The sequence below is a fragment of the Schistocerca cancellata genome, chromosome 11 (genome assembly GCF_023864275.1).
Source record: "Schistocerca cancellata isolate TAMUIC-IGC-003103 chromosome 11, iqSchCanc2.1, whole genome shotgun sequence".
NCBI classification, from domain to species: domain Eukaryota; kingdom Metazoa; phylum Arthropoda; class Insecta; order Orthoptera; family Acrididae; genus Schistocerca; species Schistocerca cancellata.
Genome location: NC_064636.1, coordinates 86101050 through 86127824, shown reverse-complemented (window position 1 = coordinate 86127824; position 26775 = coordinate 86101050). Strand labels below are relative to the sequence as shown.

Below are 26775 nucleotides of genomic sequence, written 5' to 3'. Positions count from 1 at the left end.
AGAGTCTAAAGCTCCATAATTTAAGAAAATCATCACACATTCTCACACTTAATATAATTCATCTTGTATAATGGAATTTATTTTTAACGTAATGCTTCCGAAACCACCATTCACAATATTTTCCCGCAACCTGTTAACAGCCCCGCACACGAGCAATGAATCGCAGTGAACTGTCGCATGCAATATCGCTCGCCACAACATCCCACAAATGAGCAATCTGCCAAGCAATTGCAATCGATATCATTAGCATCACTGAGTTGAGGAATCATAGTATGGAAAATGAACTATATTTCCAACAGTTGCAGTTGATTTCTGTACCTCCACAAACACTTGCAAAACAAATTTAAAACAGGCTATTAATCTTGGATCTATACGTTACTTTACAGTATACATTCCATTCTCCACAAAACGTTTCAGTTTTAACTAGTCCTCAATTCCTTTTTTATTCGTTAGTCTTATTGTTTAATTGCAATCTATAGACATATACAATTTACTCTATGTTTCTCTAGAGATAATGTCAACAGCAGCACTAGTGATAACTACATCTCTCATTATAAATTGTATGAAGGAGAACTGGGTTACACAAAATGACACAGGAACTGATTATAACTGTATAATAGATGCACACTAAACATTTAAATTAAAATGTCCTTAACATTACAGTAGGTACATATGTCATTTCATTTACAAGTCAAAAGCTTTAATAATGCATGTAATTACTTCATAAATAACACAAACAAGCAGGTTATCATGCTTTCTCCTTGGAGTCCCCTTACATACACTATGTGATCAAAAGTATCTGGACCCCCAGCCCCCCCAAAGAGTTTCATATTAGGTGTATTGTGCTGCCACCTACTGCCACGTACTCCATATCAGCGACCTCAGTAATCATTAGACATCATGAGAGAGCACAATGGGGTGCTCTGCAGACCTCACGGACTTCAAATGTGGTCATGTGATTAGGTGTCACTTGTGTCTCACTTGTGTCCTATGTCTGTTCGCAAGATTTCCACACTCCATTAACATCCTTATGTCCACTGTTTCTTATGTGATAGTGAAGTGGAATAGTGAAGGGACACGTACACCACAAAAGCGTGCAGGCTGACCTCGTCTGTTGACCGACGGAGACCGCCAACATTTGAAGGCAGCCGTAATGTGTAATAGGCAGACATCTATCCAGACTATCACACAGGAGATCCAAATTGCATCAGGATACACTGCAAGTACTATGACAGTTAGGCGGGAGGTGAGAAAACGGATTTCACGGTCGAGCAGCTGCTCGTAAGCCACACATCATGCCGGTAAATGCCAAACGACGGTTTGCTTGGTGTAAGGAGTGTGAACAGTGGAAAAATGTTGTGTGGTGCGACGAATCACGGTACAGAATGTGGCAATGCGATGTCAGAGTGTGGGTATGGCGAATGCCCGCAGAACATCATCTGTCAGCGTAGGTAGTTCCAACAGTAAAATTCAGAGGCGGTGGTGTTATGGTGTGGTTGTGTTTGTCATGGAGGGGGCTTGCACCCCTTGTTGTTTTGCATGGCACTATCACAGCACAGGCCTACATTGACGTTTTAAGCACCTTCTTGCTTCCCACTGTTTAAGAGGAATTCAGGGTTGGTGATGCTTCTTTCAACACGACTGAGCATTGTGTTTATAGCGCACAGCCTGTGGCGGAGTGGTTACATGACAATAACATCCCTATAATGAACTGGCTTGCAAAGAGTCCTGACCTGAATCCTATACAACAACTTTGGGATGTTTTGGCACACCGATTCCATGCCAGGCTTCACCGAGCGACATCGATACCTCTCCTCAGTGCAGCAATCCGTGAATAACGGGTTGCCATTACCCAAGAAATCTTCCGCATTTGATTGAACATATGCCTGTGAGAGTGGAAGATGTCATCAAGGCTACGGGTGGGCCAACACTATAATTCCAGCATTACCGATGGAGGGTGCTACGAACTTGTCAGTCATTTTCAGTCAGGCGTCCGGATACTATTGATCACATAGCGTACATTGGGCAGACAGTTTTAATAGTCCAGGAAATATACATAGAACACTGTACCAGCTCTTACAGCCCAATAAATCGGCTGTAGCAGGGCACTACATCAAAAACATTCACTCTATGCAGTTTGAAAATGACTGGATCTCTTTGGGATTTTGTGGTGAAAGAAACTTTTCAAATTCATTTGAGAAAGAATTTAACAAGAGACTTCCTTTCAAACTGGACAAATGACAGAATCTGGCACTTCCCTAATAAGATTGCAAGGACTTGATATCTCTTGGATTTGTGTATCTGTGGTTGAAAAAGATTGGGGGAGTACTGTAGCTTCAGACTGTCAGCACACGCTGAAGATGGCCATATAGAGTATTGCAAAAGTATTAAAAGATGAAGTTCATGAGGCTGCACATCAGAAATTTAATGGATCAGTTACTGTGCCACAAAGATGGACAAAGTTTATCTTGTTTGCGCAGAAGTACAACTACTCATAAATATTACAACTGCTGTAGTACTCCTTACGTATAAATTGATATGACGTGCAAGGACAACTAACTCCGAACCTAAAGCAAAATAAATTATTACATACTCCGTATCAGAAGCAATGCATCATCTACTGACATTTATGTTGCAACACTAAAACACACACACACACACACACACACACACATTCTTCAAATATTTTGCCTACACAACATACACTGCAGACGACATACTGCTAGCACATGGAAGATCATAGTTTCACAATCAACTGGTACAGACATAACTGATGTGCATACATGAAACTCAACATTTGAAGTTCCTAGGAATTCTGACTCAATTGAAAGACAGTATCATTAGAATACTTTCATTCGGTGTTGTCCTATGGCATAGTCTCCTCAAATAATACAGTTAGGTCCAGAAAATATTTCACACAAGTGTGCACTAGGAATTCGATAAACAAGTGTCTCGCTAAAGCCTTTACATTCTTACATTAACTGATCAAAAATATCGAGACGCCTATTAGTGGAAATTAACACGAGAGGTGTCCACCCATTACCTTTTTGACAGTTTGAACTCTGCTAAGGACACTTTCACTGAAATGTATGGATGTCCATTCTTCCTGAAGAACCCAAACCAGAAGGTAATGACACTGGACACTGGGTACAGAGGGAAGTTGACGTTCTAACTTGTCTCTAAGGTATTTCATTGGGTTCGGGCTAAGACGGCGCAAGCCAGTCAACTTCAGGAATTAACTATCCACAAACCACTACCTTTCAGACACTGCTTTATGACAAACTGCGCCGTCACTGACGGGAACGATCTTTGTTTTCTAACCATTTCTCTACAGTACACAGTACATAATGCTGTAGAATGTTTGTATCCTTTAACATTTAGTGTTTTCTTACATACACTAAGGGAACCACACTAACTACATAAACCACCCCATACCATAACATCACCACCTCCTGACTTCACTGGTAGCATTACGCACAATGACAGCCGATGTCCTCCAGGCATTTGGCAAACCCAGCACTTTTCATCACACTGCCACAGGATGTAGAAGCACTGGTCACTCCAAATTGTGTGTTTTCAGTAACTCCATGTTAAATAATGTCACTCTTTACATCACCTCAAGTGTCACTTAGTGCTGACCACAGAAATGTGTGGCTTATGTGGAGCTGCTTGACCACTGCACCCTATTCTTTTTAATTCCTTATGCACAGTCATTGTGCTAGCTGGACTGATAGCAGTACGTTGGAACTCATGAGTGAGTTGTCCCAATGATTTCATGTGATTTTCAATATTCTGTACCAAAAATCTTTAAAAATGGAATCCTTACAAGCTCACTTTTTTTGTCCATCTGTCTGTCTAGGCTCCTTGTTCCCCTAGAAAAGATAGAGGTATCGAACTGGAATTTACATAAACTACGAAAGTCTACAATCCTTAGGAAGTGTACATAATTTAAACATCTAAATCAATGCAATCCAAATATATGGCCATATATGTAACTACTTTTGTGCGTCAGAAGTTGTTGGCAAAAATGAAGAACACACCTGTGCATCAATGCGCAGAGACAGTGCACTCTAAGCTCCAGTGCCACATCAGCTGTGGGCGACTGGACCGTTTCTATAATATATACATCACACACAGCAAGGTAGGACACTACCACGGAACATAGGATTTAGAATAGAGAAATATGTAGTTTTGTCTGGCAGTTACACATCAAAATTTGGTATAATGTGAACACATTAATGTGGAACTCTTAACTGCTGCAGGAATTGGGCCTGAACTACCGTTTTTACAACACTGCCATGTCGGCACGCTAATACACAGTAGTTGTTACCGAATACTTTGTATACTCTGCATTGCTTCTCACTCTCTTCTTTCGAAGTGAGAGAAGAGACCACTGCTGGTCCGTAGGAGTCTCATTACAAACTTTGCAACAGCAGAATTGATTGCAGTCCCTGTGACCGTACTGCTTTTTCAGGTGCTCAGAACACGGGTGTAGGTTGGCAACGCTGATAAGTATGGATTGGACAGCTATGAATTTCCACAAAAGATAAGGATCTCACAGAAGCAAACATTCCAAGCCCAAGTTCATATTATATAGAGTAAAATCCACTTACCTCTTCTTGTTATATTCCCAATCATAACTTTTTAATCAGTCCAAAGGCTCATTTAATGCATCTCTCCACACTAGCATATCCTCTACAAGTCTCTTCATCTCTGCTTAACTATTGCTCTCTGTATCAACTCAAACGGGCTTACCGTGTTCAAATCGTAGTTTTTGTCAGTCCCTCTTCGATGTCTCAAATTAACTGAATGTTTCAGGATGTGTCTTACCAACTGATACCTTCTTTTAGTCAAGTCCTGCAACATGCAATAATGTTCCGCTCTCCCTGACCCAATTCATTAAATCTCTATTAGCTATCCGTTTACCCCTCTAAATTTCCATGTCTAACTTTCAATCTCTTCTGCTCCACCACATTTCACAAGCTTCAATTATCCATAAAATTTATTGTGTGTAGATTAAATCAGTCATTTATTTGTTAGTCTACTTTACAGAAACAGCAAGCAGTGGCCACTTCTGCCTGTTAACATACACTGACTCATTTCACAACTCTTTCCACACGCCCGAAGATTTCCTCCAATACGGCATTCGAGCAACACCTGTGTGAGTGAACAAAAGACGCTTCAGTATCTACATTAGGTTCAATTAAATCAGGGACTTACAGCCATCGCCTGCAGGTCGTTCTCGTAGCTCTGCCGCAGTTTGGCGCTGATCATCGCCTCCGCCTTCGACATGTTCTCGATCGTACCCTTCACAGTTATTATCCTCTCCAAGTTGAAGCTGTTTATGTCATTTATGCTGGAAAACAGAAGAAACATGATACATCAGTAAATACAAATTGGAGAAAGACTAAAGCAAATCACAGTAAGAAACCAGCCTAAACATAATATGGAGCTATACCGAACATTTTCATGAAACTGGCCTAGTGGGAATACTAACAGTACAATGTGGAAATGCTGTGACACTAACAGTTCCAATTTAGCAAAATAGGCTCTTCCTTCCTGAAAAGTTAACATCAAAGCGAACATATACTTATATTTTTCCTTCACGCAATTTATTTTTGTACAACAATCCTATAAACCTACACAAATGCCCTGCACAACACTGACATGCACGACAGATGGTATGTCCCAAAATACTAATTATAACAGTTATGAGGACTGTTTCTTGTTCTGTTCACATGCGGAGTGTGAACAGAACTGCTTAAACTCCTCTGTGCGTGCTGCAGTTAGTCTAATCTTGTCTTCATAAGCCCTAAAGGACTATTAGGTAGGAGGTCACAGTACATTCCTCCATTCACCATTTTAAAGATATTCCTTGAAACTTAGAAGTATGCTTTGCTCCTATCTTCAAGTGTCTGCCAGTCCAGTTCCTTCAGCATCTCTGTGACACACTCCCACTGGTCACAGAAACCTGTGACCACTTGTGCTGTCATTCTCTGCCTATGTTCAATATTCCTATTTCATATGGATCCTACACAGTTGAGCAGTATTCTAGAATGAGTCACATGAGTATTTTATGCACAATCCATTTTCTAGACTGGTATTCTATCAATTAACCCAAGTCTGCAACCTGCTTTACCTACAACTGAGCTATGTGATAATTTCATTTAATATCCCCACAAACTGTTATACACAAGTATTTGTATGAGCTGACCGATTCCAGCTGTGACTGACTGAAATTGTAGTCTTAGGATACTACATTCTTTTTTGTTTTGTGAAGTGCAGAACCTTATATTTCTGAACATACAAAACAAGTTGTTAGTCTTCATACCACTCTGAAATCTTATGATGTGACTACATTTGTGCAGCTTTTTTTCAGAGTAATGCACTGTAAGTAACCGCATCATCTGCAGTAAGCTCACGGTTATGCCCGTGAATAGCAAGGGTCTCAGCACACTTTCCTGGGGAATGCCTGACATTAACTTTCATACCTGTCAGCAACACTACAATAATGTGTGTCCATTGTACCAAGAAATTCTCAACCCAGTCACAAATTTCGCTTTAATACCCTTACAATTTTACTTCTACATCTACATCTAAACTCCACAAATCACCATGAGGTGCATGGCAAAGGGTATCTCCCAATGTTCCAATTTTTTAGGTTGTCTTCCTGTTCCACTGAATGCCTTTGTGCCTGTAGTAATTATTCTAATCTTATCCTCACAATCTCCTTTGTAGACTGATTGTACTTCCCAGTATTTTACCAATAAATTAAAGTCTACTGTCTGCTTATCCATGACTGAACCTATGTGACCATTCCATTTCATATCCCTACAAAGTACTATACACAAGTATTTGTACGAGTTGGCCAATCCAACGGACTCACTGATATTATACTCACAGGATACGTTTTTTCATTCAGCAAAGTGCAAAATTTTACGTTTCTGGACATTTGCAGCAAGTTGCCAATCAATCTCTACACCATGTTTAAATCTTACCAAGATCTGACTGAATATCTATGTAGCTTTTCTCAGATAGTGCTTCATCTGCAAAAAGCCTGATTTTACTATTAAGATCATTAATATCCAACATGAACAGCAATGGCCCCAACACACTTTCTCAGGGCACACCCGAACTTACTTATACATCTGGCGATTGTTCTCCATAAAAGATAACATGCTGTATCCTCCCTACCATAAAGTCCTCAATCCAGTTACAAATTACACTTGATACCCCATAGGATCATGTTTTTGACAAGAAGCACAGGTGTGGTACTGAGTTAACAGCTTTTTGGTGTTTTTAGTCAAAAGGCATAAACATTTTCAATTTAAAAATTTTTGGGAAATCCATCTTTGAAACACATTTGACAGGGCATGCCCATTCAATTACACGTTAAAGACAACCTTCAGATTGCACACATTGTCAACAAAGGAAAAAAACGAATTTGCTTCGTTGAACTTTGAATTTACATCCAGAAGAACAACTCACCATATATCATCCACAATGAGCAACCAAACCTAGCAAGTAACTCTTCTCACAACCACCAATCATGAAACTTTCGTTATTAAACATTGGGGAAGGGCCAGAAACTTAAGATTTGATAATTCTTTATTTAAATTTGTCACAGTTCTGTGTAATTTATGCTGAGCCATTCATTTTCAAAATGGTTCAAATGGCTCTGAACACTATGGGACTTAACATCTATGGTCAAAATCCCTGACCCCGCCGGGAATCAAACCCGGGAACCCGGGCGTGGGAAGCGAGAACACTACCGCACGACCATGAGCTGCGGACATTCATTTTCAAACCAGACCTGCCCTAAAAGTGCTTATCGAAGCAAAATTCCAGTGACGCAATTGCGCAATGCCCACACAAAACAGTCTTACTAGGTCTGTTCAAAAAATTCCAGAAGTTTGTCCACAAAATTCTTCTACGCTTACCTTTTACTTATTGTGCATGGTCTTCCTCAAAATACTCTCCTCCACAATTGATATATTGCCCCCAACACCATTCCCACTTCTGGAAGGAGTCTTGGTACACCTGTTTCTGGACAGCATGAAGCACCGTCTGCAAATTTTCTTTGGTCTCTTCTGCAGTTGCAAATCATCATCCTTTCAATGGGGTTTTCAAATTTGGAAAAGAGAAGTAGTCTGCAGGGGCCAGGTATGGAGAGGACGGAGGATGAGGCAGCACACGGATTTCGTTTTATGTGTAATAGGCACGCACCAACAGATATGAATGTGCCGGTGAATTATTGCGATGCAAGAGCCACGAATTGTCTCACCACATTTCAGACCTCTTTTCTCACAAGCACAGCAACACCTCCCGACAGTAGCATTGATTAACAGTTTGTCCCTGTGGCACAAATTCAACATTTATCCCGATGTGATGAGGTTTTTTTTTTTCGTCTTCCTGGCCCACTGTGACCTTCGAACCTTTGTCTCAACATCACAACTATAGACCCAAGTCTCATCATCAATTATGATTCTCTTAAAGAACATGTTCTCATTTGTGCAATCTAAAACCTTTTCACAGATTACAAGGCAAAGGTATTTCGGGTCTCAACTCACGAGCCGTGGGACGAACTTGACAGTAACACTGTGCATTACAACATGCTGTGTCAGGATTTCATTACTTGATCCAACTGAAATTTTACATTCTCCTCAGACAGGCAGTCTTTGATTGGCATGCACAATTTTACCAATGCTCCTGACACAATCGACATCGGTGGAGGTCGAAGGGTGTCCCAAACGAGGGTCATCTGTAACTTCTGTCCGTTCGTAGCATTGAGTACAGATTAATCACTCATCACCATAGACTTCCTCCATCATTTAGTTTGTCACTGTAAAAGTTTTCTTGATTTTATTGCAAAATTTACTGCAGATGCTTTGCTCCTCTAACTCTCAAAATTCATAAACTGTGCACCACTACATTGTACTCAATACAGCACTGAACAATAACACACATACAACGATGAAACTTCCAGCAGTTACACACTGAACACAGGCGTGTGCAAGGATGCCAATTGCATTTTGCTCCAACAGACTATTGGCGCAAAATTACAAATGTTCCAGAATTTTTTGAACAGATGTATACATCAGATACACAGTGATCTTATTACATGTTTGGTACATTCAACAGAGGAAACTATTAAATGTATCAAGCATGTAATAAGATTCCTCCATACCTGTTGAATGGCTGTTGTGTAGATGTTAAACAAGTGTTCAGACTGGAATTTCCCTTTGACAAGCACTTTTAGGGCATGTCTTGTTTGAAAATGAACAGGTATGTGTATGTTAGAAACCAGGAGCCCGTATAAATTACACACTACAGTGGCGAATTTAAATAAAGAATCCTCGAAAAATTCAATTTCTTAATATACATTACTTTATATTACCAGCCCCATTTATGACCATATTTTTAATTTGCTTATATAGCAGATAATGAACTGAATATTGTTCACTTTGAAACAAAACAAAAACTGTAACTGTCTTTTCCTAACTACCAATAAGAGAATATGTAACACAGCAAAATACACTGGCAGTGAATATATTTGCTGCTTTTTTTTTCCAAATTGGCCTTTGTTTGCTTCATCTGGCTGTATTTAAGTTTTCAACAAATGGCCAGTCTGTTGAAAAGCAGCCGATGAACTGAACACATCTCTGAATTGATGTCTGCATCTTTTCCCACCCAATTTGATGATCACATAAAATCAACAGAGTATTAATTTCGACCTCTAGTGGCCATTTTCATGACTGTGCCACCCACACTTGAGAACACTACAGTTAGAAATAATAAGCCACTTGGATATGCTGTGAGTCACATATAATTTGTTTCTTTTCCTTCACTTTCATCTCCAAAATGATACTGACTATTATATTACAAATCATAATAATAACATGTGTCCACAAATCTTAAATGGATCGTTTTTAAAATGCCTTACTCTCATTACACGTGAGCCATAATGTGAAAATACCTGAATCTGAAAATTCTTTAATCAGCAATTGACGTTCCTGTCATTTTATTACAAATTATACCAATAATTATTTGTTCTCAATACATTCGACATGCTGGTGCTTAAAAACAGCACATATTCTTAGAGTGTAACATAACATAAAACCCATTGAATATGAGCTTCTGCTGAACACGACAGATACAATACCTACTCACACTTTGTTACTTGGTATTGAATTATTTGGCCAGAAACAATACTGTAAAGACACTCTCACTTCCAATTTGCATGTACGGCTCATGTGACCTTTCTGTTCCCAAACATAAGGAAAATTCTAAATGGCTGTCATTTTACAAGCACATACGAGTTTAAAAAAACACATAGCTGTAAGAGCTATCCAAAAAACCAAGTTCCTGAAGTGTTTTAATGACTGGAAAAATTGCTATCATATGTGTAGTATCTAATGCGAAGTATTTGGCAGAAAATAATATTGGCACAGACAAATAAACCGTAAAAAAAACTAGATTCTTAGTACTTTTTACGCAGAACAACAAAATTTGGATCTGAATACTCTACTACCTCCGTGGGGGAAAGCCAAGTATCACGACTAATGTTCTGAAGCGTCAAAGTGAACTGAGATTATATATATGTTCAATCCAATGAAAATAATTACCATTAGTAGCAGTAATTGTCAAGAAATTGAATTACTGACAAACATCAGAAGGTATAAAGCTCCACAACTCACCTGGAGACGGTAATCTTCGTGTCGGTGTCTTGCATTATTCTCTTAATTGTGTTACCACCCTTCCCAATGATTCTGCCGATAAGGTTGTTGTGAGCAAGTATTTTCAAAGAAATTTCCCTGTAAATCCAATTCAAACACACAAAAATTAAAACACAGCTAGACTTATTAAGACCCAACAGAGTACAGTAAGATCTCAATCTGACAAGCTCCGAGATCTGTCCATGCCGGATTATCAAGGTCAGTTTTAAAAATGGGGATATAAGCAGAACCTACAGTTTTAATGTAAAAATATAACTTATTTATCTAAAACTACAGGACCGAGTACAGCATAAAAAACTGAAAGTATGTATTACCGCTCTGTAAAGACAAAACTGAATCTAAAATCTAAAACCTAATACTGTACTGCTCTGCTCTATTAAATCAGTTAAACACTCAAAGTTTCAGAAAAGTTCAATATGCATAAATAAGTTTTTGTATGCCAGTTACAAAATAAAATAAGCAAACCTGATTTGAAAAGATCTAATGCCTTGTGAAAGTAACATATAACCTGTTAATAGCTCTTTCTCTGCTCTCTTAGCACTGAGCCACTTACACAAAACTTCGTCTACAGTTTCTAACGTAAGTGTTCTAGAGTTTGCCAAACATCCAGATTTTTAACTGAAGCAGATTGTGATATAAACTTCCTGTGGTTTTTGTTTTTTAATATTGTATGTAGCTGAAGATGCAATATTAAATTCCTCATAATATTGATTCAGTTCTCATCTGTTTCAAATCCTATGATGTCAATGTCATATTTGTGTTGTGCCTTCTTAGGCGCATTTTTGCTCCATTGCAATTTTGCTCCGTTTGGGAAACACATTCCCTACACACATGAACTTTTTCGTCTACTGTAGTCAATTTGACAATCTTACAAGTAGCTGAATAATGATACAATGAAATGAATTTATTAAATAACTACTAAAAAAAACCACGCAGCACTGATGCAAATGTAATTACTGTAAATTTAGGCCTAGTGAACAAAGAATCATTAATACTATCACAATGCTAACAATGCAACTGGCTTATCTTGGCAAGAATATAATCACAAAGGTAGATAATATTGTTACTGACGACATGCCATGCCAAAAAATTCTGATGTTTCTCAAAGGCACCAGACTGTACTGTCAACCACACTGATCTAAAAAGATGGGAAATTTTCTGACGCATGCTGGACTATTGCACCTGCCAGATTATCCAGTGCTGTACTATCATAGTTTTAGTGTACCACACCACATGGCACACAAAAATTTTGCAAAGTATCACCCAGAAACTTATTTAGAAGTGATTGTAGGTATTTTATTATATGCCTAAAATATTGTAATTATTAATGAAAGTTAGCATAAACTACAGTGTTTCACACGTGACCTCACTCCGTTCTGTGAAGAAAAAGAGACTGTGGCATACTGGGGAAAAGAAGGAAGATAGAATAGAGATTAATGACCTGTCGAAAATGGGTCATTAAAAGTTCAGATTGATAAAGGACAGGGAAAAGAATCGGCAATGTGCTTTTTGAAAATACTGCAACAGCATTCACCTTAAGCGATTCAGGGAAATCGACAAAAGTGAAAATTATTTTGGGTCTGAAGTTAAAAATGGGAGAGACAGGGACACTGAGAAAGAAACTTGTTCATTGTCAAATAATATGTGATATTGTACACCACACTTGAAAAATAAAGTGTAACTGGAAACAAGATTAATTTTAACAAAAACAAAGGAAACAATGACAAGAGTGCAGATCTGTGGAATGAGCTTCCTCAAGAATGCATAAATGGGGACAGCTTCCAGCAATGTAAGTGCAAGCATCTGATGCAAGAATGTGAGAAAGATGTAAATAGGTGGAAAAGTGTCAAGAGGGTGGAAGTAGAGAGTTTCCAACAATGTGCCGCACGCTAAACCTTTGAATGATGTAGGAAGAAATGTACACCTCTAGGCTCTCACCCATGTCTGATATCTTTACACAAAATGTAGCCGGTGAGAATGTACTGTGGTTGGAGACAGGAAAAAATCTTTTCATTTTAAGGGAAAAATCAGTGTTTTTAGGTCAGATTAGTGTTATTTCTTGCCAGATTCTGGTTTTTCTAAGACAAGTTTGGTGTTTGTTTACAATTTCAGTGCTAATTTTTTCAAATTTCAGTGCTACTTTTGAAGTCATATCACATTCAGTTACACCGGAAATGAAATAAAATTTAAGAGCAGGCATATACACGAACCTCGACTTTGAGGAAACAAGAAGTCAAGAGAATCAATACCATCAGATACAAATATTGGTACACTGTCACCCTCAGATTCATAACTTGGTTTGTGCGATTTTTTTGTGAAAATTTCTTGTCCCTAACTACAACAAAAGATTGCTACAAATCAAATCACAATTCTATTGTTTAATAAAACCTCTATATTAAAAGAAATGTTTCTATCTATAGAAAACTACAACTTCGCAATCAACACTTCACTATGGTACCAAAGTATTTACTCATACTCTGAAGTAAAATGTAGTATAGAGCAATTCAAACAAAGTGTCACACGGATACAGCTGATACAATGCAACCGAAACAAATACAAGGGGCATCCAGAAAGTATGTCTTCCAACACTGTTTCCTTTAAACTAGACTTATTTAGCCAGGAAAACTGTGCATCGTAACAGATCTATGACTGATAATCAAACAGTGTGTCTTATTCCTTCTCCCAACACCTGTTAGGTTCGGTCAGTGAGAAGGTTCCCTAATGCACAAAACACACCATCCATGAAAATTCATCAGCTCTGTCAGGTCTAGAGGCCAAACATCATGAGCAAAGTGCGTTGGCAGTGTAGGTATTTTTCTAAAGGTCATCAAATTATCCACAGTTAAGAGCGCAGTGGGCAACCATCCCTCATCAATCATCGCCCGGTTGAGCTGGTGCGGCAGTGCACCCACTTCACGAGTACGCAAGCTCAGCAGCCATTTTCTGGTGATATCGCAATACTTGTTGCATGAAATTGTCCCTAAGCACCTGCTGTTCAAGAAATTGTGTGCCAGGTGGGTGCCAAAAAACTTGACACTCTAGCATAAAATGAAATGCTTCAGTGCAGCACTGACATTTCTGCAGCGGTATCGTGCCAACGGCGAGTACCCAGTGATTTCCACCTTTTCTTGTACCTCAAGAAATTCCTATTGTCCGGCCAGAGTTTCAACAATGACAAAGGGCAGAAGACAACTGTCACACGCTAGTTCCATTCACAGAAATACAAAAGTTGATTCCACAATATGACGAGGGTCTCACTTCCTCTGCTGACTATGATAAAAAAATAGCTCAAACATTGCTGTACCTGTTGCCAATAATGTTTTCCAAGTAACGATGTTGTCTTTAAATACAGGGATACTTACTTTTTGGTTGTATCTCACTCTCATGAGGTGTTAAGCAAAGGTAAGTCCAAAACTAATTTTCTTTCTTTCTACTTCCGACACTGATGAACTCCAGACAATAAATTGGTCTCCAACATTTACTTTTTCTTTGTAGACTTCACGTTTCAATCACCCTCTCAGATGAAAATGCTCTGATAGTTCGGTGACCGAGAAATGTCAACGTTTCTGCGAATCCACCTACTGAGAAACATTAGGTTTACATGACGTGTCACTATGACTAGAATGTGTCATGGCCTCATCACGCTAGTACATTCCCGTCCTTGCAGCCAAAGAAATCTCTTGCATTTATAGAAGCTCATTTTCAAGAAAGTCTAGACAATACGCCCAAAAAACTGTCAACACCAGATATGAGCAAAAAGCAGTCTTCAAAATGCATCCCCATAAGCCACACGGGTCTGTACCGACAATGAGAGTTAATAGCACTATTGGTACTGTCAAGAGTGAAAATGGCTTCGACAATCGACAGTATTAACATCCATTATTCAGCAATTTGCAAGTAGCCAATGACAAAATTTCAACTCTCTGCCCTCATCTCCTTCTCTAAGGTCTCCAAGTTCTGTAAACTCCCAGGGTAGAGGCCACGAATACAAAAGGCTCGCGATACGTGTGTGTCGAACACAGATAGGTGTCGACTTCCTATGTGTGCTTATTGAAGAACTGCATTCTACCTCCTGAATGTCTTATACTTCGCCTCATCCTGCATCTGCACATTCTGATGACATACAACTAGTGGGGACTGCACCAGTCACACAGTTTAACAAAAATGAAAGTAAACAGCTCTGAATCCGGTACTCTAATTACAAACAGTCTATTGTATTCTTTACAAACAGCAGCAATGTAGCCATAACAAAGCCTGTACACAAGTACATCACTCTCGAGGCACATTTAAATGATGCAGTACAATTGGAAAACTAACCACACTCACAATTGAAAATTTCAATTATGTCAACTTAAGCACATCTGCACAACTTCAAAACAAAAATGATGATAAATAAATAAATCTCTAGAACTAGAGGAGCAACATACAAACTAAACTTATCTCTACAATCCCCTGTATTAATTTAACCAATAGAAACTGAACATATGAAATGTTTTATTCTCATTATTCTATGCTACCATGTCCTAAAATATACAATTCCTTTGAAATAACCTGCTGCACCTTTTCCACATTTTCTGTTTCTCTTGTATATAAGAACCACTAGGAACAGTCTTATGAATCTTTATATTTTTTTGACCTAACATACTTCACTTAATTATTTACCTATTTTCGGCAGTAATATAGTAAAACATGTTTCTCAAAGGCAAAATAAAAATTCAATTGAAAAGGCCAAGTAATATGTAGCTATTCTTTTTAATCAGCATATAGAGTTACTTGAGACACACTTCAGTTTATATCAAAGTGCACAGTATAGGCCAATGATGATGATCTGTATGCCCAAATATCAGTCTGGCAAATAATCACATTTGAAATGCAGAGCACATTGCATGTCAAGATGTCTGTTATGATTACAGTAAAATGGAGGCTACAAGCTGATTGCATAAGCTGCCAGCTAAGAATATGTGAAGCATAAATGGCTACTATAGTTATGAGGGGGGGATAGGTCAAATCTGGTTAAGGCATGGCAGCTGAGGCAAAACAGAAATTTTCTCTCTCTCTCTCTCACACACACACACACACACACACACACACACACACACACACACACCAGTGAGGAGAATAGAGGCATGTGTCAAAAACAGACCCTTTATTGGTGTTGTTGGCTTCCTGCTGCATTACTTCCAAGATCCTCCTGCAGGCGTTTGTGCAGTTCTCCGGGTTACCGTAGATAGTTATCGCCTTCTCCAGAGAACCAACATTGTCCTTACGGTGAACATCCACGCTATACAACAAACAATAAAAAACAGTTATAACATATTATGCACCAACAATTACGAAAAGAAAAAAAGAACTGTAATTGGAGGGAGAAAGGGAGACCATCCTCCCACGCAGTAAACAAATCATTATTTCTATTTCTGATAACACTAACATTTCCAACTGCATATGCAAAGCAGTGGAACTGCTTTCAAAAAATAATAGATACTACGAGACAGCACCACAACCTGTCACTTAACCCATGAAATTTTAACGATGCCACAGGACAACACTGGTTTCCAGTAGTCACTGTACAGACTATGCAACATTATTATTTAATGGGTACCCATTGTACAAGCACTGACACCCAAAAGATTTCCATCTGTAGTGTTGCTCTGTCTACATACAGTTGATAACGTATGTCATTAGTTTTGTATTTTGCAAACAGATGGTATGTGACAGAAGACATTCTCACAGGTTTTGTCAGTTCCCTTTTACAAAATAATAATATACACAAAAGTTCTTCACAGATTAAAACTCTTTGCTAGTCTGGGACTCAAACCCACAACCCTTCATAGAGCAGACAATTCCTCTATCAACTGAGCCCCCCTGGCACTTTCCACAACCTGCACACACACACACACACAGCATTACCCTGAATCCTCATTTGATTCCAATTGCACAGAAGGGCAAAAAGTATTTTTTACTACTGCTGAATGGACTGTCACATAGTTCTGCAACAAATAAGAAATACATCAGGGAAGGTAGCCCCAAGGACACTGTCGGGCAAAATACTGTCAAATAAGGAATCTATTAAAGTTAAATCACGAGTGCATTCTTTTCTAAGACTCAATACATCTAAAATAATTTTCAGCCTCTTTTGGGGTCTCCTCCAAACTCAGCACAAAACTGCATCGAAACATCTCTAAACAGAAGTCGTCAGCGTGTGCCCATAAGGGCTAATTGCTCACAATCAATTTTTTTTTTTTTTTTGTACTGTACATCATCATTCCCTGATCTTAAGCAATAGCATACCAGCCCTAGTACATGAATGGATACAAAGGCGCCAGTCACCAGCTCCACAGTGCATCACACCCGAGGTTTATAACCACACTTACAAGCAAACAGTCACCAGCGCTTGCTTAAACCCTGTCACTACTGCTTTGGAGTGCAGTGGAGACTCTGCATGGCACAGATTTGCCAAATTCTCACTAGGTTTCCAGAGGTTTGTGGTACCAGCTGTCTATGCAACATGTGGAAATGGCACCAGACAGCGGGACAAATGTGTACTGCGTTTCGTGCCCCACAACACGGACAGATATCCTGCCAAACGATGCTACTGTTACCTCAGAAGACATACTAATAACAGTAACAGCAAACATGGTCAAAACTCTACCACAAGGGACAACATTCTGTTATTCAAAGTTGTCAGACAGAACTTCACCAACTGCTGTTCAAAATAATGTGGGACGGGAAGAAGCGAATAAAGACAAGATGTCCATGTAAGGCCAGTTCACAGAGCTGCCTGCCCCTAAAGACAATACGCCTCTGAATGGTATAGTAGGCGCCCTCTGAGGGGTCGGGGGGGGGGGGGGGGGGGGGGGGGGGGGGCAATCCTTGCTGTGCGATTCTACATTTGGAAGCCCATATTACCACACAATTAAGTACAGTATTGCAAATCCGAATTTCAAACTCCTATCACAGGAATATTTATGCTATCATACATATATTAATTTAATCGTCTAGTGGTCTTGGATTCACACTTGTTTCCAATCTTGGTTTGCTTCAATCTGCAAAAACTTCATTTCTACCTTATGTAGCTAACTTTATTTCAATCTATAAGCAAACCATAATTGCAAATGAAAATCATACAATGAAATAGCTGTGCATATTTTTATTACGCGATAATAGTAGTTTGAAATACTGTACATAACTAATGGGTGATGCGTGTGCATTATACAGTTGCTTACAGGACAGGAAGATTTTTGAAGATGGAGTTCCCTATAGGCATGCTCAACAATGGTTCAAAAAAAAAGTTTCAGTAACAGCAAGTAAAGGAGATTATAAAATCAGCCAGCTGCATATTCAGGTAATTTAGACAGAATTAAGAATGCTGCATTAAGAAATTCCAACACTGTACTGTAGTTAACAGGGCATTTTATAAATACCCCAATCCACTACTGTTATTCATAACCGCTAGACAACTGTGATAAAAGAAAATTGTTAAATAGTGTACAAGAAAGGAGCAGATACAGTGCACCCCTGCCTGCATCCGTACAGAGAGTGGATTGCAACAAGGGCAGCAGCCAGTGTTCACTTGTTGTGCGAGACTATACATATGCTTTGGCATTCCTAGTTGGCGGTGTCATCGATGGCTCCGAGTAAGAGGGGTGCCAACAATTTCAATGGGGACCCAAAAATAAATTAATCACTTTTATGTTAAACAGAACTTTGATGTATGACCTAAGGATAAGACTTAGTGTATCAGTAGGTGTTAATTTTTGATGTTTGGTTAAACTACTTTGTGTTTTAATTATTGCGATCTGTCATTGGGAGACTTGAAGACTTTAAATATAGAGAAGTGCAAATAATAGTGAAGTTTATTCAGTGGCTCAAAGTAGCAGTCATGATCTGACATTTCAATATAACCCAAAAAGGATCGAAATCCAAAAGAAAAGCAAATTCATACAAGGCAGTGGGATGGAGTAGCTCGTGCAACAGAATTTCTGAAGGCAGTCATTCATCAGCAGACTTATAACAGGTAATCCAAAACTGTAAAAATGTAACAAGTGCAGACAGTAACTTAAGTATGTCAGTAACGAAAGACCTACATTTTCATTGACGTACACAATGAAGCAGTGGATCCTTCACTGGGCCAAACACACAGATTTCTGAAGGAGTGAGATCCGGGCTGTAGAGTGGATCAGGAAGAACAGTGCAATGAAGTTTCACGAGCTCCTCTCGAGTGCACAGACTTCGAGACTGTACACTATCGTGGAGATGTAGAAGTTAGTTTGCATTTTTGTGACAACAAACACGCTGAAGTTCGTTTCTTCAGTTTCCTGAGGATAGCACAATACACTTCAGAGTTGATGTTGCACCACAACAGAGCACACCGAACACGGGTTAGCTGTCCAGTAACACAGATATTTTGGGCCAACTCATCATTGTAGTAGAAAGCGTATAATTAGGGGAATATGTGGTGTCCACTGCAGCACAGCTCTCAGATTGCTATTTAAAATAGTTTTACATACTGACAAAAGCTTCACAGTTCATTTTCACCCTTATGAAATTTGTTGTAAACAGTCACAATTTTGAAACTAGTGTAACATTTGTACACGTAATACTACAAGGAGAAATGACTTACACTATCTACCACTCACCTTCAGTGCAGAACAAAAATGATTGGGGTGTTCAGGCATCTACTCAGTGAAGCTTGTAATTTAATGGATAACAAAATTACAGTATCTCATTTCCACACTCACCGCGCACGTGTCTGCTGCGTGATCTGGCGGATGGTCGATCCCTGGCGGCCGATGATGGCGCCCACCATGTCGCTCTGCACCAGCATACGCAACGGGAAGTCCGCCTGGCGACCGCCGCCCCCGGGCCCACCGGGGCCGCCCCTGCCGCCGCCGCCACCCCCCCTGCCCCCCGCGACCGCCACCGCGGCCCCCTCCCCGCTCCATCGCCAGGTCCGCCCTCAGGGTACAGCCCTGGATCTCGTAACCATTCAGTTGCTGCACAGCTCTGGAACATAACGACAACGGTACAGTCTGTATCCCAGTCGAAAAGTGTCGAGACTGCAATTCTGGCACTACAATAAAAATGACCACGTTACTGTAATCTACACATGTTGAGGAGGAGATCGTTTACAATTTTTGAAACTATGGAAACTCCAGATTTTAATATCAATGGTGTAGGAAATGACAGATTGCCACTTACCATAAAGATCAAATGTTAATTTGCAAACAGGCTTAATTAAAAGACCCTTACACAAGTTTTGGGGCACAGACTGTCAGAAAAAAACGAAGGGACACACACACAAAACTCATTCACACAAGCAAGTACACATCTAACAAACTCCAAGCAGCCAAGGTTAGTGGTTGTGCGCGCATAAGATGGGCTTGCTTGTGTGAATGAGTGGTGTGTTTTTCTCTTCCTGATGAAGGCTGTGCCCGATACCTTGTGTTTAAGTGTCTTAATTATGCCTGTTTGCAAACAGTAAGCTCCAATCTATCTTTTCTTACATTTTTAATTATCTTTATAAATCAATAGCTCCACTTCACTTCTGGGACAGCACATATCTAATTTGAAATTTAGACCTCTTAGTGTCAGATGTTTATTATGTCTCATTGCTTGTATGTACCCACACATTAAATGAAGTACAAACACTATCACACTCTTTCAATGCAAGGGTCATTTGTTTTTTCAGATTTCAAGCTAGCAGTATTATGAAACTGAGTTGTCCGTAACAAACTTCGATGCTAGAAAGTTAAGCTGACACCACTGTAACGGCTTTAACTGGATATGCAACAATGCTGTAACACATTTTTAAACATGCACATGCACACACACTTCTCACTTTTTCTGGCAGAATTGTGTTTTTTGTTTGTGTGTTTACAAACATTGGTTTAAATTACAATATGGAGATATAATGTATTCTCGAGATACAAAATAAAGAACATTATATTACATAAAAGAACAAAGCTTTAATAAAGAACTGTCAAATCAGTACTTAATTTCATGACCAGAGCCTAGGTATTTAACTGACGATGATGATGATGTTTGGTTTGTGGGGCGCTCAACAGCGTGGTTATCAGCGCCCGTACAATTTCCCAACGTTTTCTCAGTCCAATTTCGCCTCTTTCCTGGATGATGATGAAATGATGAGGACAACACAAACACCCAGTCATCTCGAGGCAGGTGAAAATCCCTGACCCCGCCGGGAATCGAACCCGGGACCCCGTGCTCGGGAAGCGAGAACGCTACCGCGAGACCACGAGCGGCGGACAGGTATTTAACTAAGACTTGAGTTACATATTATTAATCTTATGGCATAAATCTTGAAAGGATCCTATAGTCCCCTGTCATCATCATTTTATTTGCTTCCCAGAGCACATTGCATCCTACAGAACAATTCGGGTGTTTTCGTTGCTAAATTTCATACCAGAGAAGACTGAGCTATGATTCAATCTAGCCATAGCCTATTTCTTTCTACAATTTACAACCATCATATGGCTTTTACGTTGGTTCTTTTCAGACTTACAAATGTGTCTATAACGCCATTATAAGTCTTCCATGTTTTTATATGTAACCGAACTCATGACTATGATTCCATAATATGTTTATCCCTTGTTCCCCTATTCCAAAATTCTATGGCATACGTGAGTGAATGAATGTTGGTGTGTTTCATTTTGCTGTACAGAGGTTTAGTCTGCTGCCTTACAGAATGGCCAACCATAGTAATTTTCAGGTAGGCAAAGAGGTTTGTTCTCCTTGTGTGAAAGTTACCGGTATTAGCTTGGTGGTGGAAGCCTCATCTCTGGGTTTTCCTGGCTGCGGGGTTGTGCGGGAGAAGTTTTAGTGTGAGATGGGCAGTCTGCTTCCAGCTCTCCAATGGTCTGCAGCCAAGGTCTCTTCGAAGAAAGGTGAGTCGATTTAACCGCACGGCACGATGTCTCCGCGAGAGGGGAGCTTTTAGCTTTTGGCCTCGCGTTTTCTCTTATAAAGATTGTTTTGCTGGGTCACAGCAAGGAATGCAAGGCTTTTGCGGACTTTCAGTTTGATTCCTAATGCAGTCTTTGGTCCGTAAGAAGAATGTAGCACAAAGGTGATGCACATATTGAAGTGATCTCACACAGGAAGTGTGCCCTCAGTTCAGTGTCAATGTGTGTGTGCCTGACAATGCATGTGTATACCTTCTAATCTTTTCTGAAACTTGATAATTTTTGACTCTTTGTGAATTTTCTTTGTTTCATTACCATATGTCCGTTAGAAACCATCCATGTGGGTTAATATTAGAATTTGTTGGCCCTCTGCCATTACCCTTTGTCTACTCAAATGTGTCCTCTGTAAAATGTTAATTTTTCGCAGCTGTGTGGTTTAATGTTGCTAAAATTTGGCCACGGTACTTAGAAACTGTGTTTCCACAACCCACGTGGCGACACGAGTTAAATGTGAGCCTAACTCTCCTGTGGCCCCCTGTCTCTGTCCAAAAGTTTACTTATTGCTCTGATTTTAGAATATTAAATATATCCTGCGCGAATTATTAAATTGTATTTGTGGTTTGTGATTTCATCTTAAGAGTAAGTGTGTGTGTGTGTGTGTGTGTGTGTGTGTGTGTGTGTGTGTGGTCTCATTGATATGGTTTCTCCAAACCAAGGTTCAACTTTATATGCAACCACAATATTCAGATTTACCCTTTTATTTAACCATTTCTCAACACAGACAAACCACCTAGCTTCATTGCATGTTTGTGCTGGGACCATCCTTGCTGTTCTTTGAGTGAATGTGGGTCTGAATGTGAGTATTAATCCTTCCTGTACCCCTCTAATAAAAATAGCGATTCTAAATTAAGAGATTCTGTTGTGAATTGTATAGCGTTTCACAAGCAATCGTACGTAGTTACCAGGTAACAGCAAGTATATAGGATGTCTTGTATCACTGTCTTAAGAAATAAATAATCTTATCCAGTGTACCGATGTTGCGTCTCCTTTACCTACGCCAATCACCTTTCAGTTTCCTTGTTAGCCCATCCATACACAGTGTTTCATGTGCACAGGTCCAATAATCAGTGTTCTCTTTTTATTTAAAACAAATTCTTTAAACTAGATTTTTTCTTTCAGGAATGTTACTGCAAGCTGCTCTTATTCACAGTTTTCATACCTTTTTAACTTTATTTTAATATTTGAGTCATGTGAACAATCGCTGGATCATACTGATAATTGCATCCCTTTTTTGTGAGCAACATTACAATGAATGTTCTTTCAGGAGTTTCTTTCTTATGGCTAAATTAATTAATTTTCTAACTCAGACGAACATCTTGTTTGTCATGTGGCTAGAGTTGGTGGCAACCCAATCCTTTACTTTGATTTTAATGTCGGATAGCATTTCCGTTCGAGTCTGGCTCTTTTAGCCATCTGGATATAGCTCCACACATTTCATAAACAACTCTTAAGTGCACGTCACTTACAACCAGGTACTTAAGTAATATCAATTACCTGAAATAGATAACTGCATAGAACTGTTTCAAGCACACTTTCTTCTGACAAAGTAAGTAAAATAAAAGCAGCACATTCCAGCCACGTTAACAATGGTTTCTGGAGTTTCACAATTATACCGGGGGTTATAATTAAAATGCAGCTACTTACAGAGGTCTAGTGTGGGCTGTAATTATTGTGCAGCAGCAAAACTTTGAAGATATTCAACTATATTACTGCAAAACTGATTTACACTGGAGAAAGTAAGTTCCAATTTTGGGACCAGATGAAAATCTGTACAGCACCCACCATATTTGCACCTGATGGCCAAATCTGAACTAGCGTAAATCAATTCCACATTAATGCGTCAGCATTTCTGCCACGTTTCGCTGCCATATGATAATTACAGCCCATACTGGACTTCCGTGAGTAGCTGCAATTTAATTATAACCACCCAGTCTCTCTCATTTAATTTTTTCCCAGTAAGGAAAGGAAAAAACAGATTAATAGGCTCCCATCCTAAAGTCAATGCATAGGTGCCACCATTAAATATCCCAAGCTTAACCTGCCTTACAACAGTATAAACTACCACATCTAAGATTTCAGGGTTTAGATGAGGTTTTAAAAATGGAACAGCTGGTTCATTGGGACAAAGAATCTCAACTTAAAATTTCATAGGTTGATGGTCCTTTACTAGCAAGTAGCACAAGCTCCTTGAACGATTTTTTAAATACTGAACTGGGAAAGCAACCTTATTCAATTTTGAAATTACAGTATTCCTTCGTTGCACATAAGAATTGGGTGCCACAAATTGTTTCTTAGGAAGAAACTTAAGAATTGTTCAAGTGTCGTGATTTCATTTTGAAACTGCCTTTGTAAACTTGCTTTGGTTTAGTAGGTGGTCTTAACAGTGCCCCACATCCATAGCCAGCACTTTTACCCCGGGTGTTAAAATCGTGCCACTGCACATCAATATTAAAATCAGTCTCGTGACAGCACACCAAGATTGTTTCTTTTTTCTGTTAGAATGTGCAGCAGGCACAGCAAACTGGAAATCTTGTTTTTAAACTAGGTAATTTTTCTTTGAAAGTGAGAACAGCTTTTACCAGAAAACATTAAATGCAATACTGCATTGTTCTAAGCAGTCAGAAGTGATGACATACCAGGACTCTCTCATCTTGTACTGCAAATGAATAATGTTTAGAAAACGTTTGGGGAAGTTCTGTGTCTTATGGTATCTTGTATAACCTGAAAACTATTTCTATACCAAACATGAACAAACAACAAACCGATATCAATCATCTATTTTCAAAAGCAGCTTCAGTGATGACTGATGTCATCAGAAAGAACGTAAACAACTACACACATGCTCAGCAGGTTAAGAGTATCTTTCATACATTGTACATGCATTAATATCTGTACATATTACAATGGATTAACCATCATCAAATGGTAGTATAAAACTTACAGGTGTGTCTGAAAGAACAGACATTTGACGGTCCACAGTTGTACGAAATACTTTGAAATCAATTTGCTGTCTGAGATATAGATTTGCTACCAAACAGTGAGACAAAAAATATGTGCCGAACGAGAACTCTTAATCCCAATTTAATAGTCTCTGATATAAGGATGTAGACTGTATGACACGAGGAAGTCTGGGTCAATCTGGGGAATGTGCACAGATAGCAAAGCAGTTAAGGTGACTGCTCATGATATGTAGGATATCAGGGTTCGAGTCCCGGTTTGGCAGAAATTTTCATGTGCAATATTGGATAGTAGATCTACACCTAGTACCACTGACGTTAAGAAATTCATAGTCAGCAAAATAATTTAGAGGTAGAATAAAAACTACAACAAAAATTCCATACTTGTTAATTGCTGATCCTTCCCTGCAGCTGAGCTGCTACAAAAACTCAGAATGGTGCAAGTAGTATGAGATTTGAAATAAATTTCCCTTTTTTCAAATTTTACCAAAGACAAACAAATTTTTTTTGAGACTAAAGAAAAGGTGTTTATATCAAAACAAAATATTTGGATTTTCCCCCGGATTTATCTTACAGTAATTTTTTTCAATTGGATACAAAATTGAAGCACAACTGGTAGAGCTACAATATGATGTCAGAATCACTTCTGTGGCTTCAATAGTTTCAGATTTGTACCACAATCCACTACCTCAAATACATGGAAAATTAGTTTATTATAGACTGACCCTCATTTATTAAAATTGCAAGTTTCAGTCAAACAACAGACCATGGCAGGAAGTTGATCACTAATTACAGGCCACACATACCAACACAATCTTTTATCTAGACAGGCAGCACAAGTCCTACTGATCTGGTATCATCCATCATCTGGTGAAGTCCAATTTGGAAAGAATGTGCACAAACGTGCATGAACGCTGTGACATATTGCTGCGCTCGATGCTGTGGTGCTGTACTAATTACGAATGGTTGAATGGTCTGCATAAGATGATACTAAAGGCTAATGTATGAGTGATTGTGAAAGGAGGTACAAATTAGCCATCAAGCTCATAATAAATCATGCTGATCAGTATAAATGATAGTGTACCTTATCTACTGCTTGAGTCACTTAATGTTGCAGTTCTGTGGGAGTTTCACACACATTTGTTTGTTAGCTAAGTTCAAAAACTGGTAAGCTTGGGACACTTCTAATGTGGCAATCTTAGGTGATGGGTGTTTTGAACTGTGTTCGTGTCAAATATCACCCGAGGTCAGGCCTGGACTACCCCGTGTACAATACTCTGCAAACCTCACCGAGCAACTGTGCTGTAGCCAGTACCAAGTGCTGTGTCATTTTGATTCTGACCCTTACAACACCAGAAGGCACCAACTAATTCCTTTGACAATGCATCAGTCCTAATTCACAAAGCCCAAGTGCAGGCTGCTGTACGGCGAGAGGAAGGCGGGGCTAGTTTTTCCGCACCCTTCGTCTCTCCTCTGGCTGTCACAGTTCTAGTTTGTTTGCAATGACAGCCATTTGCCAGTATATAGTATCTGCAGTGTGCACTAAAGCGAATGGGAAACAAAACCTGTCAAGTATTCTGACCACACCAAAATTTTTCGCCCAAGTGCCTCATCAGTTCTATCCGTACTGTCAATTACGGGTTACACAGTTTAAAAAAACCACAGAATGTCGAAATTAATATTCCGCAGATTTTGTAATCCTCAGATTGGAAAAATAAAGCCAGGGAACACACTAAATCAGAGATGCATTCACTTCACCAGTGGGAAAGTTCTGCTTTCTCTCCACAGAAAAATAACTTTTTGGTAGTTCAAATACAGCCAAAAGGAGAAAAAGGCCATCTCAGTAAAAAAATCTTGCAAAAGCAAACATTCCAGCCAAATTTTCCCATTCAGCACTTTTTAAACAGTCATGTAGCACGGCAAATGTTCAATTTTGTGAATCTAATCATTTTGGGCATGGGGGAAAATGCATATATTGATAAAAATTTAAGAGAATTTTGCCAAAAACAGATGTTACATTTTCCAGACCCTAACAATCAGACACTTACCACTTAGCTACTGGAGCAAACTAACTGGAAAGAAGCGACTAAGAAATGTGGT

The 26775-nt window shown here is 39.2% G+C and overlaps 1 protein-coding gene across 1 annotated transcript in view; it reads right to left on the bottom strand.

Annotated features, from left to right (window-relative positions):
* Positions 1-26775, bottom strand: part of LOC126108650 (insulin-like growth factor 2 mRNA-binding protein 1) — an 824356-nt gene that overhangs the window by 30938 nt on the left and 766643 nt on the right. Inside the window, 5 exon segments of the mRNA XM_049913959.1 lie at positions 5221-5356; positions 10698-10814; positions 15880-16017; positions 19475-19632; positions 19634-19739. Coding sequence (XP_049769916.1) covers positions 5221-5356; positions 10698-10814; positions 15880-16017; positions 19475-19632; positions 19634-19739 — 655 coding nt within the window.